The sequence below is a fragment of the Nycticebus coucang genome, chromosome 7, assembly GCF_027406575.1.
Source record: "Nycticebus coucang isolate mNycCou1 chromosome 7, mNycCou1.pri, whole genome shotgun sequence".
NCBI classification, from domain to species: domain Eukaryota; kingdom Metazoa; phylum Chordata; class Mammalia; order Primates; family Lorisidae; genus Nycticebus; species Nycticebus coucang.
Window position 1 is genome coordinate 127,413,237 of NC_069786.1, and position 20,859 is coordinate 127,434,095.

Below are 20,859 nucleotides of genomic sequence, written 5' to 3' on the forward strand. Positions count from 1 at the left end.
TGCATGGATTAACAAATTGTGGTATATGTATACCATGGAATACAATTCAGCCATAAAAAAGATCGAGACATCACATCTTTTATTTTTACCTGAATGGAGCTGGAACATATACTTCTTAGTAAAGTATCTCAAGAAGGATACTTCTGTGAAAGATACAGAAAAAAGTATCCAATATATTCAATACTATTATAAAACCAATATATAATCACCTACTCTTTCATACAAATGATAAAACAAAACTATAGTCCAGAAAGAAAGAGGGAAGAAGAGGGAGGGGGAAGGGAAGGGGAAGTGGGGGAGGGACGGTATTTAGGACCTCAGCCGTTGTGCATAAGGCAATGATACATTTTAAAACTATTAAGAGTAGAGTATAAATGTCTTACCACAACAAATAAGTAATTGAGGTGATGGTTATGTTAACAAGTTTAATGTAAGCTTTCCACATTGTATATCAAATTAGCACTTTATACCCCATAAATGCATTAATGTTCACAGTTATGATTTAATAAAAAGAATTTTTTTTAAATAAACAATAATGTGGCATTTTTATTCCCTTCTGTATTTAGGGTACTGGGAAGTGCCAAAAATTTCATTCTCATTTGACAAAGTTAGCTTATGAGTTTTCATAGCATTGAGGAATACAGACATGTTAATTAAAACATTATCATAGCAATAAAGTGTTCAACTAAAACCCAATTACTTTCACAGGAAGCAGCAGCACTTTCTGAAATTCAGATGTCTAAAACAATTCACTATATACAACAATAGCACACACAAATTTATATTAACACAAAACAGAACCAGATGTTCTAGGAGATGTCATTGATATCTTCTTTTTGAAATTCTCAATTTATAGATTATCATATCATTATCATTATTAAACCACATATTATTATTTACAAATGAATTTTATGCTGTAGGATCACATTTCTCCTTTAACAACTTGTTTTTATCTTTCTGAGACTTTTATTCTTTTAGTTGTTAATTAAGATGCATTTTCAAGGGTGGCACCTGTGTCTCAAAGGAGTAGGGCGCCGGCCCCATATGCTGGAGGTGGTGGGTTCAAACCCAGCCCCAGCCAAAAACTGCAAAAAAAAAGATGCATTTTCAAGGTTGGGTTGTATTTTTGTATGACTGATTTTCATTTCTCCATGGATGATCTGATTACTCCATGTTGATTTTGTAGGAATTCAGACTTTTTAAATTCAAAAATGTTCCAGTTATGTTTACACCAAGATACCTTTACAATGGCTTTGACTAGGATGGCCAAGGATTTTTCAGTCCTACGTAGTGGTCTTTCATAACTTCCATGCTTCCTTCTATTACGTGTTTATTTGTTGCTTCGATTCCATTTACTCTGGCCTCTACTAAGGACCTCCTATTTTCTATATGTTCATTCTGGATAGCCTATGTTTCATATATAAAATCTTATAGCCTCTATAGATCCACAAACATCTCAACATCTTGATGACTATTTTTAAATGGTGTTCTCTACCCCTAGGATGTCCACAGAAGACCAGGACATAGAGGACAGGCATATCAGTAACTGTGTATTCAGTCACTTCAAAAAACTAAAGGTGGACATTTCATATGCAATAACAAGGACATTTCCATTTCTTGAGCGCCTCCGTGACCATGGACTCATCACACACAAACTCTATGAAGTAAGTTAAGTTTATTATGTCACAATCTTGTAAACCAGCCCCAGATTAACTTGACCTTTGGCATGCTAAACCCAAACTTTGTGGATAAGTAGTTGACTGAGGGGTCTTCTATGAGTGGGTACCTTTCCAAGTATTCTGTGAGTGCCTCTGTAAGGTAAAAGAGAGAAGAGAAATGGAAATCACCAAGGATGATCCTGCTTCTAACACAAGGAATGATGTTCCATGTCACTCTCTGACGTCAGGGTGAATGGTTCTGGAAATAAGCTGGATCAGAAATAAACTCCATAAATGTACAATGTCTTGTAGGAATTCATACAATATAACATAAACTAAAAATTAAAAATAATTTTAATGAATCGATGAATAATTTTAGAATTGATTTACTGAAATGGTAATTGACATGGCATTTTATTTTGGTTAACATAAATTTAAATAGATCTAGATCTAAGAACATTAAAACCCATAGTAAATTAGTATCTGGTTAGGCAAAATTGGGAGTATATATTTGCTCTTTCTTCAAAATTTTTTGAGTTTCTTTTTCTTTCCTCTTTCAATTTTTTTAATTTGGGTAGTTTCACCAATATATCCTATTGGAAATACAGAAGAATAAATCTTCTCTTTGCCTAAGAGCACGGCTCCTCTGTGACCAAGTTCACAGCCAGGGATAACAGTCACCTGGTGTCCCTGAGCTCTTCAGGCTAAGTCAGTCCTGGGTCAGGGGTTGTTCGGTCAACAGAACAGCCACTGTCATCTGCTAAGTCTATTCTGAAAACATCTTGACCCTGCTCTTAAAGAGTTATACATCATTTAACTTTAACCCACTTTTATTCTTCAAACTTCCGCCTTTCTACATTTAATATAGGGCGGCGCCTGTGGCTCAGTCGGTAAGGCGCCGGCCCCATATACTGAGGGTGGCGGGTTCAAACCCAGCCCCGGCCAAACTGCAACAAAAAAATAGCCGGGCGTTGTGGCGGGCGCCTGTAGTCCTGGCTACTTGGGAGGCTGAGGCAAGAGAATCGCTTAAGCCCAAGAGCTGGAGGTTGCTGTGAGCTGTGTGAGGCCACGGCACTCTACCTAGGGCCATAAAGTGAGACTCTGTCTCTACAAAAAAAAAAAAAAAAAAGGACTACATTTAATATAAATGAGAATAAAGAGATCAGCCTTATCCAATGGATTTTTATGAGGAGGAAGGATTTACTTGCTTCATTTAGAAGCTATGTGAACATATAAAAATCATAAAACTTTACGTGCAGACAGGTGCAGTGGCTCTTGTCTGCTCTAGGAAGCCAAAGCAGGAGGATTGCTTGAGCTAAGAAGTTCAAAACCAACCTGAGCAAGAGTGAGATTTTGTCTCTACTAAAAAAAAAAATAGAAAAATTTAGGCAGACGTCATGGTGGGCACCTGTAGTCCCAGCTACTTGGGAGGCTGAGGCAGGAGGATCACTTGAGCCTAGGAGTTTGAGATTTCTGTGAGCTATGATGGCACTCTAGTATGAGGCAACATAGAGACTCTATCAAACTAAATAAATAAATGGAACTTTAACGTTAGATTACTTTCCAGGGCTCTTTGAAATCTGTATTTATATTTTTTCAATTTGATATTTTTAAGGATTCTCAAGATTCTCTTAAAAACCTGGTCCCTGTACAAAGAGTGGTGTACAATGTTCTCAATGAGCTGGAGAAGACATTTAACGTAAAAGTCTTGAATGTATTGTTCAGCAACATCAACAAGAAGGAATACCCTGGTTTAATTCTCATCTATGAAAGCTTCAGAAATGGTAATTAGGTTTATTGCCTACTTTCTGAGGTTCAGGGCCAGTTTTTTTTTTTCAGCAAGCATATATTGAGCTTCTGCCACACTGTGCTGAGCAGTAGGGATGCAGCAATTAACAGAACAGGTATATGCTGAGTTTTCTTGAAGCTTATGGTGTAACAACTATGGTATGACAATCACTTTGATGTCTGCTAATCCGGACATTTAGACTCACAAGACAATCAGGGCCACGCCGACCCAAACTTACTTAGAAGAACATAGTATAAGAAACACAGAATCTCAACAGGGCAACATCAGTTGCCTCTCTTCAGTGGGAGCCCTTGCAGAGGTCTACACAGCAGTTCCTCAGTTGACTACCATCTGCCTTGAGTGACAGTTTACCCATGGTTGCAGGATCCAACTTAGTCTAGTCACAAGATTAGGGTGTATCTTATAGTTCTTAAAGAATTTTATAGTCATAACTTTCAGGGACCACACAAGGGATAAGCTAAGTTACAAGAGTTCCCAAAGTCGTGGTTTCCCCCAAGGCACTTGGAGTTCATGCTTAGTCCCTCCTAGTCTGCCAATCATGGTTTTCCTAAGTCCTGTGTCTGCCTAGTAGTAACACAGCATAAAGGCCATCATTTCCAGAGTAACAAAAAGAAAGTTAACTCTGGGTGAAATTTGCTTGTAACAAAGAAGAAAAAGAAGAAAAAAATTTCCCCTTTATCCACAAGGGGTGAAACAAACATCATCCAAATAATCACAAAACTGATTGCTGGGCTGGCAACTATTTTTGGTGCTATACAAAACTAACAGCTTGATTCTGGACTTTCCTGAGAAGCCAGATTTCCTCTTTTCCTAGGACACAGTAAGGAGGATGCCATCTTTATTTTCCCCACTTGCCTAGAAAACACTTTATTTCAACACAGTTTGATCTCAACCCAGTTCTCCATATAAGATCTAGAGACATCACAAGAAAAGTGGGCACATGCCCCCAGGAGGGCGGATGCTACCAGAATAGCAATAAAGAGTGAGAGCACATCTGCAAACAGAATAAATTAGATTTGGCCACAAGAAAAGTGCAGAGCAGTGTAGGAGCCAATTCAAGAGAGACAAGTTGGAGAAGGATTGTGAAGGGTCTGGCATTTAAAGCTAAGGAATTTGAAGTTTATTTAAGAGGCAGTTAAGAGGTACTATAGGTTTATCAGCAAGCGTAAAAAAATTCAAGCAGGTATATATGGCTTGTTGATTTGCATCAATAATAACCTTATCCAATTAAGAATAAAATAATTTCTACAGGAAGTCATTCAAATCAGAAGAGGAAATTGAAGAAAATCAAATACCAGGGCACAAATTTCGAGTCAATACTGTATCTGTGACGAAGATGTCCCCAGACTGTGCACTCTAAGGGAATGGTGTTACCTTTACTGCTCACTTCTCAGGGGCTCTGATCATCTCCATGGACTATAGGGACTCTCCACCCCAGCCCCCGAGTGTCTCCCTAAGCTTAGGTGATGGCCACCAAGGCTCAGCTGCTGCCTAGGCCACTGTCCACCTCCCGGGGCAGCAAGGTCATTCCCTTGCCCTCAGGGAGACACTGCCCCCTCCTGGTCCCTGAAGTCCATGTGAGCTGTCCCCCGTCCTCTGTTATGGTGAATCATTCATCCTCCCTGACCCAATTAAGCCATAAAGTAAATCCTCTTTTCTATTTCCAAAGCCATTGGAGTATTCTCATTTATATATTATCAGCTCTGTCCAGGACCTGAGACCTCCCCAAGAAATCTCTGTGTTTTCCTTAGTTTGAACAGTTTAGAAAACACACTTCACTCTTGTTATTTGTTCTGCATATGCTTTTTCTGCCACCTGAAAATTTTTGTAGGTGAGTGAAATTGCTCAAAATGTTTTCAATTTGCTGTTAGCTTTAAAACTTGAGTGTCTCTGGCAGCTCCTGTGGCTCAAGGAGTAGGGCGCTGGCCCCATATACTGGAGGTGGTGGGTTCAAACCCAGCCCCGGCAAAAAAAAAAAAAAAATTGAGTGTCTCTATTCTGTTGGGAAACAAAGTCTTCCTTGATGACGTCTTCTCCATTCTTTTCCCAGGAGATGACAGGAGAACTTTAAGTCATGGGAGCTATGAGTGACCCAAGGGCTGGAAATTCCTAAAAGTAAAATTTCAAGGTATTGTTCCTTGTCTGTGATGGAGATATCTAACTCCCTTCTCTCTCCCAATGACTCTCTCTCTCTGGCTCTTCAGTGATCCCAGATCAATCATATTTACGAGAAAGTGATGAAGAAGAGAGACTGGAGGGGCCCAGTGGCCAACTAAGCCTTGAACAAGGTAATAACAATAGGAGAGAACTTTCTCATCTGCTAAGAGGAAAAGGGGCCTGAGGCACTGAGTGGAGACTGTGAGTTAGAGACGGGTGAAGATGAGGAATGCAGGGAGAGGAGTGTAGCTGAGCTGCTACCCAGGTGTGGGATCCTAGAGGAGCAGCCATAAAAAGATACTGTTAGACCAACAATTGTGATGGAGGGACTAGAGTTCAGGGTGTCAGTAGGGCCAGATTTAAAGACACTAACTACATGAAAGAAATTGTAATTAGAAGGATCCTTGCAGGAGAAAATGACTGAAGCTGTGAAGGTCTGAGAACTATGGCCCATGGTCAATATTAAAGAGAAGACTCTTGGTGAAAAAAAAACACCTGTCTTAGTTATCTGTGCCTCATATTCATGACACTTCTGGAAGAGCCTATGTTGGGATATTCCCCATACCAACCAGCTCTCAAATTCTCTGTAGATTTCAAATGTCCTATGCTTTTAATTCAGTTCTACCAGAGTTAGCTCAGATTCTACATGTTAAAGGCTCAACCTCACAGAACTCTCTCACTTCAGATCCCACCCACAGGTCTCAGGTTATGATTTGTGCTCCTTTCCTTCTCTCTATGAAACCAATATTCCCATGACTTCCTCTTTGGGTTTGAGACCTCACTAGTACAGCTCCTAGAAGTCAGGGAAACATTTACTTATGTTTGCCAATTTATTATGAAAACTGCAACTGAACAACAGCAAAATTAAAGAGATTCACAGGGTAAAGCATAGGGAAGGGGCATCAGCTTCCATATCCTCCCTGGACTTCCATTTGTTACCAATCCGGAAGCACTCCAGTTGTTTAGGGTTGTTATAGAAATTCCATTATATGTACAGTCATGATTGGTCAAATAGTTGGCTGAAGGTGATAAAGTCAATCTCCATCACCTCTCCCCTCCCTGGGAGCCAAGGGAAAGGGCTGGAAGCCCTAGTCCTCTAGTCATGTGATCTGTTCTCTCCCTTAACCAGCCCCCCAATCTTCAGGGTTTTCCAAAAGTCACCACATTAACACAAGTTGCAATATGTTTGGAAGGGGCTTATAATGAATGACAAATAATGCTTTTTTCACCATTAACATTTAGAATATTACAAGGATTTTTTCTGACCAGAAGCAGGGAAGACCAAACATACATTTCTTAAGGTATCACGATATCATACCAGGTGATGGCAGAAGGATGATTGGAATGTGGGAGGTGTTGCTTAAGAACAGAAATATTTAGAAAAGAAGTCACCTAGAGAGACACGGATGAAGTGGTACCAATGTGGAGAACAGGACGTGGGTTCTGGGAGACAGAGAGAGGGCGGGAGAGAGGAGGAGAAGGAAGGGGAAGGAAAGACAGAGAGAGAGCCATATTTAACAGTGGCAGCTCACTCTGAGTGAACACCTCCTCTGTGGGAGATGTGGTTCAGAGCTCACAGCTGCCACTGGAGATGAGTGGCACTGATGTGCCCATCCTGCAGGGTGGCCACGTGTGGATTTCTTGATGTTTGCTGAGATTCCTTAAAACAGTTACTTTGAATTCTTTGTGAGACAGTTGTTTATTTTCACCGCTTTGGGGTCAACTACCATTGGGTCAGATGAACAAGGCTAAACCCAGGTGTTCTGACCCCAAAGCCTATGTTCTCAGCCCTGTGCTAAAGGAAAAGGCAGAAACAAAAAATAAAATTGGGAATAAAGGCAGAGAGGAAAATACAGAGAAAAGATTAGCAGGAGCTGGAGAAAATGGAGGAGTCAGACACTGAATTCTCAGATGGTGGGGGTGGGGATGTAAAACATGGTGTGGCCCAGGCAGCCAGGACTTCCAGGCACTGAGGGAAGGCCTAGGGCACAGCCGCTCTGGGACACACCCAGGTCTACTTTGGCCAAGAATGTTGAGACAAGCCATGTTTAGTTACTAGAGTATGCGGTGACCTGACCAAGGCTTCTCAGCAAGGTCACCTGATCCCCTCCATCTGCCAGTTCCCAAGGCTCTGCGTTGCTTCTTTCAGGGGGGTTTTAATGCCTGCGCTCTAAAACCTAAAAAGGGATTAGGGGAAATGACAAAACCCATACTTCAATTTCTGAAATAAATTTCTAATTTCTTCCCTCAGGAACTGGTGAAAACTCTATTCCAAGCCTGCCTCAGCCACCCTCAGATGCCTCCGTTTCCACTGGTTTGTTCCTATTGGCTGCTCTGTGGACCTTTGTTGCCTCATCTTATTCTGGAATGTGCTGTGGGAGCTGTCTCTGTGTGTTACTGATTGCCCGGCATTTTCACTCTCTGTATCTGCACGTTTTCACCTGCGGGATTGAAATAACAGGTCGTTATCCTCTGGGTTTCTTGGGAGGGTTTCTTCTTCCTGTTCCCTCAGACACACTTGCCGCCAGTTCTTGTGGCCCTGGGCCTGGATCTTTTACTCATGTGTCTGCTTCAGTTTTCTGCCTGTGCCTGCTTGAATGTGGCTACTGCCTCAGTGCTTTGACCTCCATCCAGTGGTGGCCCAGGCTGTGGTAGTTGGAAGAGACGGGGAGTGATGAGCAGCAGAGGGCAAATAAAATATCTATGAATCAAAACATGGTTTAGGTACAACCCCACCTGAAAATGGACTCTCAGAGCAATTCTGGGAAACAGAGCAGGTAAAAAGGAGAAGAAAAGATGAAACCAGAGACAAAAATGATGCATTAGGATGCCAAGAAGCAAATCAGCAACGCGCCCAAGAGCCTGAGCCAGCAGGTAAGTCTGACTGACGGGGTTTGCATCAGTGTGGAGGGGCCAGGAGTCCCCGGCTGAGGACAGAGGAATGGACTAATGCATGATGCAGGAAAATATTTATCAAAGATGGGACGAGAAATAGAAACAAAAAGCATAAGGAGTGGTTAGAGAGAGGCAGAGACACGGTCTCTGTCTCTGCTCCAGGAGGCAGAGACACGGTCACAGGGCGGAGGCAGCAGCATGTGCAGCAGGCCAGTAAGCAGAAACTTGAGAAGGGAAGAGGCGGGGGAGGCATAACAAAGCGGACGCAGGACAGAGCGAGGCGCCGCTGCTGGCTCTCAGCTGTGTTCGCTGTTATCCTCAGAGTCCTGGGAGCCACTAGTGAATAATGGAGATGCAGAAAAGGAGACACCCAGACCAGTGCTCTGTGATGAACAAAGTCATCAGTACTTACCTTACACATTTTCTTTTTTTCCAAAGGCTCTCTATTTTTTGTTGTTTCTTTATTTTTTACCATATTAACCGTTACTTATATTGACAAAAATTGTTATGTATTTATCATGAATGATGTTGTTTTTAAATATGTATACATTGTGAAAAGTCTAAATTGAGCTAATGAACAAATACATTACATCACATACTCGTCATTGTTGTGGTGAGAAAACAGCCTACTCTCTTAGTAATTTTCAAGAATACAGTGAGTCATTAACTCTTCTCACCATGTTGTAGAACAGAGATCTCTTGCACTTATTCTTCCTGTTTGGCTGAAACTTTTTGTGTCCTTGGACAAACATTCCCCCTCACCCCCTTCTCCACCAAACCGCCACCTCTTCCCACCCTTACCACCATGTACTCTCTACTTCTGTGAATTCAACTTCTTTACGCGCTGTGTGCGACTGAGATGTGCAGTGTTTGTCTCTCTGTGTTTGGCTTATTCACTTAACACAATGTCTTCCAGGTTTATCCATGTTGTTACCAATGACAGGATTTCCTTGTTTTTTAAGGCTGAATGTATTTCAAGTGCATATATGTATCACATTCCTTTGTCAATTCCTCAATTGACAGATGCTAAAGTTGATTCCAAGTATTGGCTATTGTGAATAACACTGCAATGAACATAGGGCTGCATGCATCTCCTCCATCTGCAGAGAGTCTCTGACTTAGGATAGTTCAATTTATGATTTTCAACTTTATGATGGGTTTATCAAGGTATGAAATGCATTATTGACTAAGTTAAGATGTGGTGGTTCCTCTAATTTTTTGTTTCCTGGTTGTTTTGTAGATCCTTTATTCCTTTCTCCCTCTCCTTCTGTCTTCTTTCATAATTAGGTGATTTTTCTTCAGTGTTAAGCATTGATTTCTTTTTATCTTTTATATATTTACTATAGATATGTTTGTGGCTAGCAAGAAGCTTATAAAAGACATTTTATAGTTATAAAAGGCTATTTAAAGCTGGCAACAACTTAATCACATACAACATTCGGAACTTTTATTTTACCCCCTCATTTTAAATTTCTGGTGTTCCAATTTACATCTTTTTGCATCATGTATCCCTTAACAAATTATTATGGCTTTTATTATTTTTATCTCCTTTATACCTGAGATAAAAGCTATTTATACAGCCCAATTACTATTAGAGTACTCTGTATTTTGACTCTAAAGTAAGACCAATAAAGCCAAAACCAAAGCCATTTTTATAATTTCAACTTCTCCATTAAATTTCTAATTTTGGTCATTTATTTTCATCCTGATTTCAGTGAATTATTTCTTCATAATTTCTTGATGTTTGCTGAGATTCCTTAAAACAGTTACTTTGAATTCTTTGTGAGACAGTTTTTTATTTTCACTGCTTTGGGGTCAACTACCAAGAGATTATTGTGTTATTTTGATGGTATTACATCTCTTTGGTTTTTCATGTTTCTTGTTTCTAATATTTATGTCTCTGCATTTGAGGATGTAGTGACTAATTTCAGTCCTTGCAGAATAACTTTATCTGGAAAAGCCTTTCACTTTATGTAGAGATTTGGGGAAGGCTATATCTAGCATGGTCCAAGAGCAGACTTCCTACAGGAGTCCTCAGATAGGATAGACTGGTGTCTAGGATAACAAATGGGTAGGCCTTTGCTGAGGTGAGACCTGAACCAGAGTCTGCAGGCTCTGCAGAACTGGTGCAGGCTCTTTAGGCACTGGAATAAACTTGAAGCCTAGTTCTCTGTAGACACGAAAGTGAACTTAAAGCCCAGCTCTGCTGGGGCCAGCCTGATTCGGGGATGAGTCTGAAGCCCAATGTTATGAGGTCTTCCCTGGCACTGAATCCAGTGTAGTGCCTGGACCACTGAGGCCAGACTGATGCTGGGCAGGCTGAAGACTAAATCTGCAGGTCTGACTTGGAGCTTCAAGATTCAGGTTGGGCTTGGAGTTTCAGATTGCCCTGAGGTTTGAGGTCTTGGGGTACTTCCTGGCACTGGGTTTTACTGAAGGAGAGCCTGGCATTTGGGACCAAGGGAAAGTCTGGTGCTCACTTCCTTCTCCTTTCTCCAAGCATATGGTATCTCTCTCCACCCTGTGCTGCCTAAGCACAGGGGAGAGTTAACAAAGATAATGTAAAACTGTACCTCCTATACTTTTCATGATGTTATTTGTTTTTCATGTGCTATACATACAGACTATAATAGGTGACCTGATTTCATCAGTTCTTGTGAAGTTATTTTCACGTATGAAAGTTGCTTACATTACTGTTTCTGCAGACAAGTGCTGAAGTGTCTTCCCATCTAGCTCTGCTTCTCCCCAGTTTTCTAATTTTATCTTGGTTTTCCTACAAGAGTAAAAACTTCCTTTTACATTCTCACACAAACTGTCTATCCCCACCCAAGGCACATAGCCCTTGTGCAAAGCGTCTGGCTGCTTTTCACAGGTGTGAGATGTGCACGAAAGAAAGAGAGCTGTTTTTTTTTTTAATTGGGGGTGCCTGTGTAGGGCATGGAAGAAGAGAGAACACAAAGAAACGTCAACTAGAGAACACTAAATAACAAAGTATAGTTGACCCTAGTACTATGTGCAGGCTAGAAGTACCAGCCCCTGTCTAGTCCAAACTTTTCACACAACTTTTAGCTCCCCTAAAACTTAAACTATTCTAAGTCAACTACTGTTGACTAGAAGGCTTACTGATACTATAAATATTCAATTAACACATATGTCATTTATTATGCTATCATGTACTCTTTCCTTACAATAAAGTAAGCTCTCTATTTAAAAAAATGTTATTAAGAAAACCATAAGGAAGAGAAAATATTCACCAAGAGAAAGTAAATCAACATCCTCATCTTCATGTCGTAAAGGCTGAGGAGGAGGAGGAAGGGCAAGGCTTGGTCTTATTTCTCAGGGGTAGCAGAGATGAAAGAAAATAAATCTGCATAAGTGGACCTGTCTAGCTCAGACTCATGTTGTGTCATTCAAACCGTGTTGCAAAATTCAAACCTGTTGATCGAAGGTCAACTGTACATAAATGAGACAGATCTGTAGTATTAAAGAAATTGATGTGGGATCTAAACATTGCCATGTTGACAGGTTGGTGAATACACATAAATTTCAGGTTACTTTTTTTTTCTTTTTTTTTTTTTTTAGAGGTAGAGTCTCACTTTGTCACCCTTGGTACAGTGCCATGGCATCACAGCTCACAGCAACCTCCAGGTCTTGGGCTTACGCAATTCTCTTGCCTCAGCCTCCAGAGTAGCTGGGACTACAGATGCCCGCCACAACACCCGGCAATTTTTTTGTTGCAGTTTGGCCAGGGCTGGGTTTGAACCCACCACCCTTGGTATATGGGGCCAATGCCCTACTCACTGAGCCACAAGCCTCACCCTCAAGTTACTTTTCAAAAGTTATAGTACAGTAAAATCGTGAAAATATACATGATGCCACTTAATTTCAGTTTTCAAGGAAGGAAGCCTCAGTGAAGGGCCTTATGGAAGGAAATGCAAAGTGAATGATCCTGATGTCATAGATTATGGCCCTGAGGGAGATCTTTAGTAATAACTAAAATGTCTGAGATGAGTAAAATAAAGACAGAAAAAGTGATATAGGAGATACATGCACAAGTCACATTAATAATTAAGAAGCAGGCTGGGTGTTGTGGCTCATGCCTATAATCCTAGCACTCTGGTAGACCAAGGCCAAGGAGGATTGTTTGAGGCGAAGAGTTTGAGACCACACTGAACAAGAGCAAAATTCCATCTTTACGAAAAACTAGCATGGTGCAGTAGCATGCACCAGTGATTTGGGAGCCTGAGGCAGGAGGATCATTTGAGTCCAGGAGTTTGAGGTTGCAATGAGCTATGATGATGCCACTGCACTCTACCCTGGAAAACAGAGTAAGACCTTGTCTCAAAAAATATTAAGAAACAAAGACTAGCAGCAGGTAGGAAACATAACAGGGTTAAAACAGCTGAAACCTCAGGTAGGGAACAAGAAGGCTGACAGTAGATGAGGCATGAAGGGCCCCAGGGCACAGCATGCAGGAAGCATCTAATGCTCAGCACCTGAGGCTGAGCATGTCCTGAAATTATAGGGCTTTTCAAGACACCACCTTTACCTCACCCTAGTTATGACCATGAGTTTCGTCAGAAATTTAAAAAAAAAAAAAATGTAGGAGAAAAGAGTCTGAGTAGAAAAATACTCAGAGGGAAATGAATGCCAAGAAATAAGGAAAATGGGGATGGCTCAAAGAGGACTGTACAGAGAATGAGTTAGAGAAAAATGAACAAATGAACAATGAATGAAATTCTTCAGCTTATATGTGTCCTCTAGGCTGATTTCTCCAAGTGCCTGGCAACTTTTATTCAAAGATCAGAAGGACATCTCTCTTTGGGGGCCATGTCAGTTATCTATTGCTGTGTCATGTAACAAACCATCTCAAAATTTAATTGGATAAAAACAATCATCACTTTATTTGTTGTCTATTAATTCCAACTTTAAAATATCTCCAGCCTGTTATTTCTCTCCATCCACACCATGATCACCCTAATCCAGATCCCTATCACTCTCACTAAAACTAGAAGAAAAGTTACCTTGTCCTTCCATCTTGCTCCCCTCAAGTCTGTTCTCTGTACTTCTTCTGAATGGACCTATTGAAAATGGAAATGGTTGTTTTTTACCTGCATGTGTGGACACAAGTACTGATGAACTATTTCCAATTTAATATTGAGTACATCTGGTGTTTGTTTTTCCATTCTTATACTACTTCACTTAGAACAGTGGTTCTCAACCTATGGATTGCAACCCACAGGAACTGTATTAAAGAGTCACAGCATTAGGAAGGTTGAAAACCACTCTGACTTAGAATAATGGTCTCTAATTCCATTTAGGTTGTTACACAAGATACTAGATGATGCATTGTTTATGGCTGAGTAGCACTCCATGGTACACATATACCACATTTTATTAATCCAGTCATGTATTGATGGGCACTTGGGTTGTTTCCACATCTTTGCAATTGTGAACTGTGCTGCCGTAAACATTGCAGTGCTGGTGTCTTTTAGATTCAATGTATTCTTTTCCTCTAGGTAAACACCTAGTATTGGGATTTCTGTATTAAATGGTTGTTTACTTTTAATTCTTTGTAGAATATAGGTAGACTATAGGTGCCCACCACAAGGCCCAGCCATTTTTAGAGATAGGGTCTCACTCTTGTTCAGGCTGGTCTCTAACTCCTGTAGAATATAAATGTCTTAACACAATAACTAAGAAAATGCCAGGAAGGCTATGTTAACCAGTGTGATGAAAATGTCAAATGGTCTATAAAACCACTGTATGGTGCCCCATGATTGCATTAATGTACACAGCTATGATTTAATAAAATAAAAGAAAAAAAAAGAAAACAGACTCATGAGATGCACAAAGGAAATATACAGTCAAGCAACAGAAAAAAAAAAAAATTCGGAGCATGTGTGAAAGTTTCTCCCCAGCAGTGAGACTGAGGGAGGGAGTTATGGATGGCAGTGAAGGGTCCACTGCAGAGATAAATAAAATGCCTTGTTTCTCACAATTTGGCCCAGGAGCAGAGCTATCCAGCCAAGAAATCCAAATTAAGCCCTGTGTCGTGAATCTGGTGGATATAAAGAAGGAAAACAGATTTTTTAACTCACATGTTGAGCAACAAGCCCAAGCAAGAACTAACCATAAACAAGAGTCTGACATAATAGGTAAGTCTGACTGGATGAATTTGTGGTTATGAATCTCAGGTTACCAGCTAAGGAGCTGGGCTCTTCATCAAGGCCCACTGAGGGAATCCAGGTGGCCTGGGATGGAAGCAGGAAGAGAAGGGAGCCAACACCTCAAACAGTGAGCCCTCAGATTCACAGAGGGAGTCCTTAGGAATTGGAGGGAAAAAAGACAGAAATGGAGGTGGTAAGTATTGATGGCAGAAAGACTATTTCTTAAGGAAGAGAAGAAGGCATAGGGAACAAGTAAAAGAAAAGCAAAAACAAAAACTCTGGGTCCAAGACATTCACAAGAGGAGATGGAGAAAGAAACCTGTTAAGACAAGGAGTGGTATAAAGAAATACCACTAGTAGAAGCAGAGACAGAAGCAGGGGATATGGGAAGATCATTCATTCAGGAACTAAACCTGGACATTGAGTTACTCGGGTTCCCAGGTCTTCCTAGTGCTATTGGTTTGTTTGTTTGTTTTATTGTTCAAGGAAAGGTCTTGTTCTAGAATTCAGGGCCTTGATTGTAGCTCACTGTAACCTCAAACTACTGGGCTCAGACCATTCTCCCACCTCACCCTCTGGAATAGCTGGGACTAAGGCCTTAGTTGCCATGCTTGCCTACGTTTTTAAATTTTTGTAGAGACACAGATGCCCTAATTTGCCCAGGCTGACCCACTTCTGGCCTCAAGGAATCTTCCTGGCTGGGCCTCCCAAACAGGCCCAGACATGAGCCACTATGCCCAGCCTCTAGTGCTCTTATTGTGGGATTTCCTGCTGTGTGGACAACTTTGTCACACCCTGAGACTTTTAATGGGTTTTGCTACTTTGCACAGAAATCAGCAGTGAGGACTCTGAAGAATCCAATGATGAGGACAAGCACTCAGCAATGGAAAATAAACCTGGTAAGGAAGGTTGGGAGAGCAAGGCTTGGGTTATGGGAATATGAACTAGGAGTTACTATTTCCTGATGCGTCTTATTCTGAGCCCATTTGGTACCATAGATCCAGTTTATCCAAGAATCTCATTTTCTGCATTTATTTAACTGGACCCTAATGGGAAATTCAAGGACACAAAAAAACTGTTATAAATTTATTTGGGGTATAGGTTTATTAATTGACAGATTTTATTAATGAATATATATACCATATATTGATTATACTGTATAGTAGAAGCTGGGTAACGAAGTGATGAGTTCTTTTTTTTTTTTTTTTTTTTTTTTTTGCAGTTTTTGTCCGGGGCTGGGCTTGAACCTGCCATCTCCGGCATATGGGGCCAACGCCCTACTCCTTTGAGCCACAGGCACTGCCCAATGAGTTCATTTTTAAAATGTGCTAGTTGCTGTGCCTATAAAATGTTAAATTTATACAATGATTTTTCTAGAGAACAGAAAGCTAATATTCTTTATTGGAAGATCATCCTGTCATCAGAGCATAAGCTGTGAACAGTGTCAAAAGACAATTCACCCAGCTATCCAATGTTAGCAGAAATAAAGACTTGAGATAAAGTATTCTTAAACCTGAAGTGTTCTTTTTGACAGAGTTCTTCAGCAAGTCATGGCATATAGAATGATTTTTCAAAAGACCTTTGTAAATAGTATCTTTTTCTTTACAATAACCTTAAAGGGTAAGTGGGATAGACATTGTGGCCCTTCTTGCCTAGATAAAAAAAAAAAAATCACATAAATGTTTAAGACCATCTATAAAGACTCATGTGAAATTAAAGAAAAGACAAGACTAAACTTAGGTTCTGGATTCTGAGTTTTTTCCTTTGTAAAATGAGAGATAGAAACAATTATTAAAATGGTGTATTATCACAATCCCATTTGCAGCATGAGTTGAAAATTAGTGTACAAATTGGTGATTTTTTTCCCTTTTTACTTTCTAGATCCAGAGAATAATTAGAAACATGCCACTTTAGGGAAAACACACCAGGAAAAGACTTAAGAACAAATAAAAATGTTGTCTCATCTTGATGTCATTAAGAACAATGTGTCATACATTCACTGTAATTGCTCACTGTAGCTTTCAAAGTAAAATGTAAACTTGATTCATTTTGTAGACAGTTACATGCTCTAACTTTTATCTTAGTGTAAAGACACTGCTCTAAAAAGTAGTCTTCGCATGTGTCTCTGCTGAAACACACAAAAAAGATGATTTCTCAGCCTTGTAAACAGTTCGGGGAGGCACCAGGGATGTGGGGGTAGAGGAAGCTCACCACCTTCGACACAAGATCTTCAAGGTCTCTCTCCAGGGAAAAGAGGGGCTGAGATGAGGGATATGTGGAATGTCAAGGAGAAGGGGTAGGAAGTGACAGAGAGCAGTGCAGGAGAGCAAAGTTGCCTCTTGGCAGGGAATTGTTTGTGGGGACAAGCATGGAGCATCACTAACCTACAAGGTAGGTAACTTAGAAGAGAAACCAGGTTGGCCTGGGTGTAGCCCTGGACTTTCATGGAATTTAAAGGGTTTTCCAAGGTTTCTTAGTGGGGAATTTCTTTGATCACGACCTGAGACCTCTAAGAATCCTATTCCGTTGTGCAGTGATCAGTAACTATGACTCTGCAGAATCAAGCGAGGGAGAGGACATCCAAGAAGCCACTTGCTCACGATCCCAGACTGCACCAGGTATGATATTAGAGTTGAAACCCCTGGACTACAGGAGAGGACTCGGATGTCAAGCCTTGGCCTGCAGAATATTAGGAATTTAAATTGAAATCTACTGATTCCACATGCATTTTATTCTGAGTAACTTGACTATCTTGTATCCAGTTAATCTTGGGAATTCCTTTTCAGCATTTTAGAAAATGAAACAAGGCAGAAATTATTGTGAACTCATATTTAACAGGATGCATGTCAGGGACTAAATATATGTTGCAGTTGCAGAAGAAATAAATAGCAAAACAATGGTATATTTTAACACATACTGTCATGCCTACTAATATTAAGATCTTACATTTTTATAGCAACATATGGGTTGACATTAACATCTTTTCTAATTGTTCAAGCCTCAAAAGAAAACTGCTCCTGCTATGTGCTTACAAATAGAAATAAAAACTTCAGATCAACCGCTCTCAAACTTTAGTATAGTCTTTTTTTTTTATAGGTTAATGTGAGGGTACAAAAAATCAGGTTAAAATATTTGAATTTGTTATAGTTTTGCCAGAAACGTGTTATTTCAATGTACTTTGACAAATAAGATCACATTTTGTCATCACAAAATCCTTAAGTTTAGGTAGGCTAAGTCTTGCAATTCCTGTTTGGGGGCGAGAAAACTGATATGCGAATGTAGGAGAGTTAGAAAACAAAGGTAACAAGAAGGACTAGCAACCCAGTCTCTTGGTGGGTAACTGTTGTACCTAACAGACAGAATGGTTAGAGCTGTGACATGGGAATCAAAGTCCAAAGAAGTGACATGTGGAACCCAGAGAATTCATAGGGGATGATACCTGACACAAGAAAGCTTGTTTAACAACAGCATATACCTACATATACAGGTATATGTGTGTGTATTGGCCGAAATATTCATGAAGATATCTCAACCATATTTGTTTATTGATGGAGAGGAGGGATCACTTCTCGGCCTTTTGGCTAAGATCATGTGTAGTATTGATGGAGAGGAAAATATAAAAAATTCAAAAAGACAGAGAGAATAGGAATGAAGCCAGCTATGTGGGATATAAAATACCTAGAAAGATGGAGCCAAAGGGGATGAACATAGAAATAAAGGGGAACAGAGATTAGGAGCATCGTGATGAAAAGAGAAAAAGCAACACAGAGACAAGAACATTCAGGGAGAGAGAAGCTCACGCAATCACAGAGATGTAGATAGACATGCCTAAAGGCAGAACGATGAGCAGAAAATGAGAAAGAAGGAGGAGAACGAGGAGTGGCCAGACGGGAAAAGCAAGCGCATCTCGGTTGGATCTGAGGCGTAGTCATCGGAGAAGGTGTATTTTTCTCAGCTTATCTGAGCCCTAAAAAACATTTCGGCATGACCACACTGAGGTGTGTTCTCTGGTTCCCTAGTCACTGTCAATAGTTTGTCACTTCCTGATTGTCTCCAACATCTTGTGAATCCCAAGCCCTTCAAATGAATACAGAGAGAGTCAGAAGAGATGCAGCCTGTTGGCCTGTGGTGGAGAAGACAAGCAGGATATTAATTATGTCTGTTTTCCCATATGCATGGAGCAAAAATTCTTTCTCTTCCTTACCTTGTACGGAAATATTTACAGACGCAAATATACACAGACACCACACACACCGATGCTGACTGCTTTCAGCAGGGTTGAGCCAGCCAAACAGAAAGAAGAATTGGGCTTCTGAATGAATGGAGGAGACACTGAATGGATAATATAAGGAGGAAGAATGGAAAAAATCAGGCCGATATCAAGGAAGAGATGTCAGAGTAAGCTTCAAGTACTTGTATATGAAATAGGATCTAACTATACCATAGTCAAGGAATTTTGTGGAGGAAAAGCAATGATTTTCAAGATATCACTCGGAATTTGAGCCAGAAACATGAAAATAATGACTGATCACAGGCTTGCAATGTAGAAAGCTCATGAGGAACTGGCACAGGTAACAGAGCTGGGTATGTGGTCGGTGTCAAAAGAGTAGGTGTTTGGCGATGATGAAAGTAATCTGTGAGCGAAGCTGAACACAGGTGAACAAAATATGGACGTCACCCTGGGAGACATGGTGAAATCCTGTCTCTACCCAAAAATAATTTATTTTAATTACACAGACATTGTTTCCAAACCTGTAATCCCAGCCACTTGGGAGGCTAAGGCACAAGGATTGCTGGAATACAGGAGTTTGAGCCAGGAGTGAGCTATAATCACGCCACTGCACTCCAGCCTGGAGACTCTGTCTCAAAAAAGAGAAAGAGGAAAAAATAAAAGAAAATAAGAGAGTAGATAACAAAATTAAGGACACATGAAAACAAAGATTGACATTATAAACCCAGAGCAAAAAACAGACAAACAATCCAGATAATACTGACAAAGAAACAGAGGTGGAAGAGAAAACAAAAAGGGAAGTGATGGCAGAAAGAGGATCACCTCAGTAATAAAAGTAGATGCAGAGATATAAGCAGAAACCTGGGAGGGAGGAGATATGTGAGAGAGGTAATGAATGGAGACGTGTGAATGATGGGGCATGACGAGAACCATGTAGACAACGAATTAAAAGATGAGAGAAAAAAGGAAGAGAGAAGGGACAGTGTAAAAGGAAGAGAGGAGAGAGATGGAGGAATTGCATGAGAAAAAAGCAGCTTTGCCATAAGGCGTGGTTCACAGCAGAAGTGAGTTTTCAGAGTACATTGTTCCCAGGCATCAAAGTGGACCCTGTAACTCACACAGATTACAAAAGACCTCACCCAGGCATTCCATGCACACCTATCAGTCACCCCCACAACATAATGGTTCCTAAACAGGTATCTACAGCCAGCCCAGTCTTTATTTTCCTTTTTCTTCTTTATATAAACTGTGTATATTAATGCATTTATAGGGTACAATGTGTTGATTTGATATACAATGTGGAATACTTTCACATAACTGATTAATATAACCATCTCCTCTCTTACTTATTTGTTGTGGTAAGACATTTGTACTCAGCCCAGTCTTCTCAACTTCTAAACTCATTCACCCCAAGGGGTGGGAAGACTCTGTCCAAGCTTGGTCTTGAAGGTCCAGAAGGTCCCAGCCTTCTCCACTTGGATGTCTCTCAAGACCTTCAAACTTCAATCTCAACACTACCAAAACTGAACACATCATCTTTCCCTCTAAAACCTTCTCTCCTTCCCCTCACTAAAACACACAATCAACCCTTTCTTGGGTATGAAATTCTCAGGCTCATCTATAAAAGAAAAGGACAAATACACTTAGGGGAAACAAAAGAGATAGAGCTATGCTTTCAGGTAGCAGTGGGTAAGTCACCAGTGTTCGGAGAGGAGAGGGCACAAATCACAATTTAGAAGCAGAAGTACAAAGACCTACAAATTAAAAGTGTTTCTGTGTCATGTGTTTTTCAAAATGTGCACCTAAAGTCAAAAAGTAATCATAGAAAGTAGACAAAGACCTGACATGATGGGTAAGGCCACCCGCGGGTCTCGGGATAGAAATGGCTGAGTGGACACCACAGACACTAGGTAGGGCTGTGACAGGTGATCAGAGTTC

The 20,859-nt window shown here is 40.5% G+C and overlaps 1 protein-coding gene across 1 annotated transcript in view; it reads left to right on the forward strand.

The window, feature by feature from the left end:
- LOC128590352 (nuclear body protein SP140-like protein) overlaps positions 1-20,859 on the forward strand; it is a 134,482-nt gene that overhangs the window by 33,213 nt on the left and 80,410 nt on the right. Inside the window, exons 2-9 of the mRNA XM_053597691.1 lie at positions 1,502-1,664; positions 3,274-3,442; positions 5,673-5,756; positions 7,877-7,939; positions 8,350-8,499; positions 14,532-14,678; positions 15,521-15,589; positions 17,225-17,308. Of these exons, the coding sequence (XP_053453666.1) occupies positions 1,502-1,664; positions 3,274-3,442; positions 5,673-5,756; positions 7,877-7,939; positions 8,350-8,499; positions 14,532-14,678; positions 15,521-15,589; positions 17,225-17,308 (929 nt within the window). The remainder of the gene's footprint in view (positions 1-1,501; positions 1,665-3,273; positions 3,443-5,672; positions 5,757-7,876; positions 7,940-8,349; positions 8,500-14,531; positions 14,679-15,520; positions 15,590-17,224; positions 17,309-20,859) is intronic.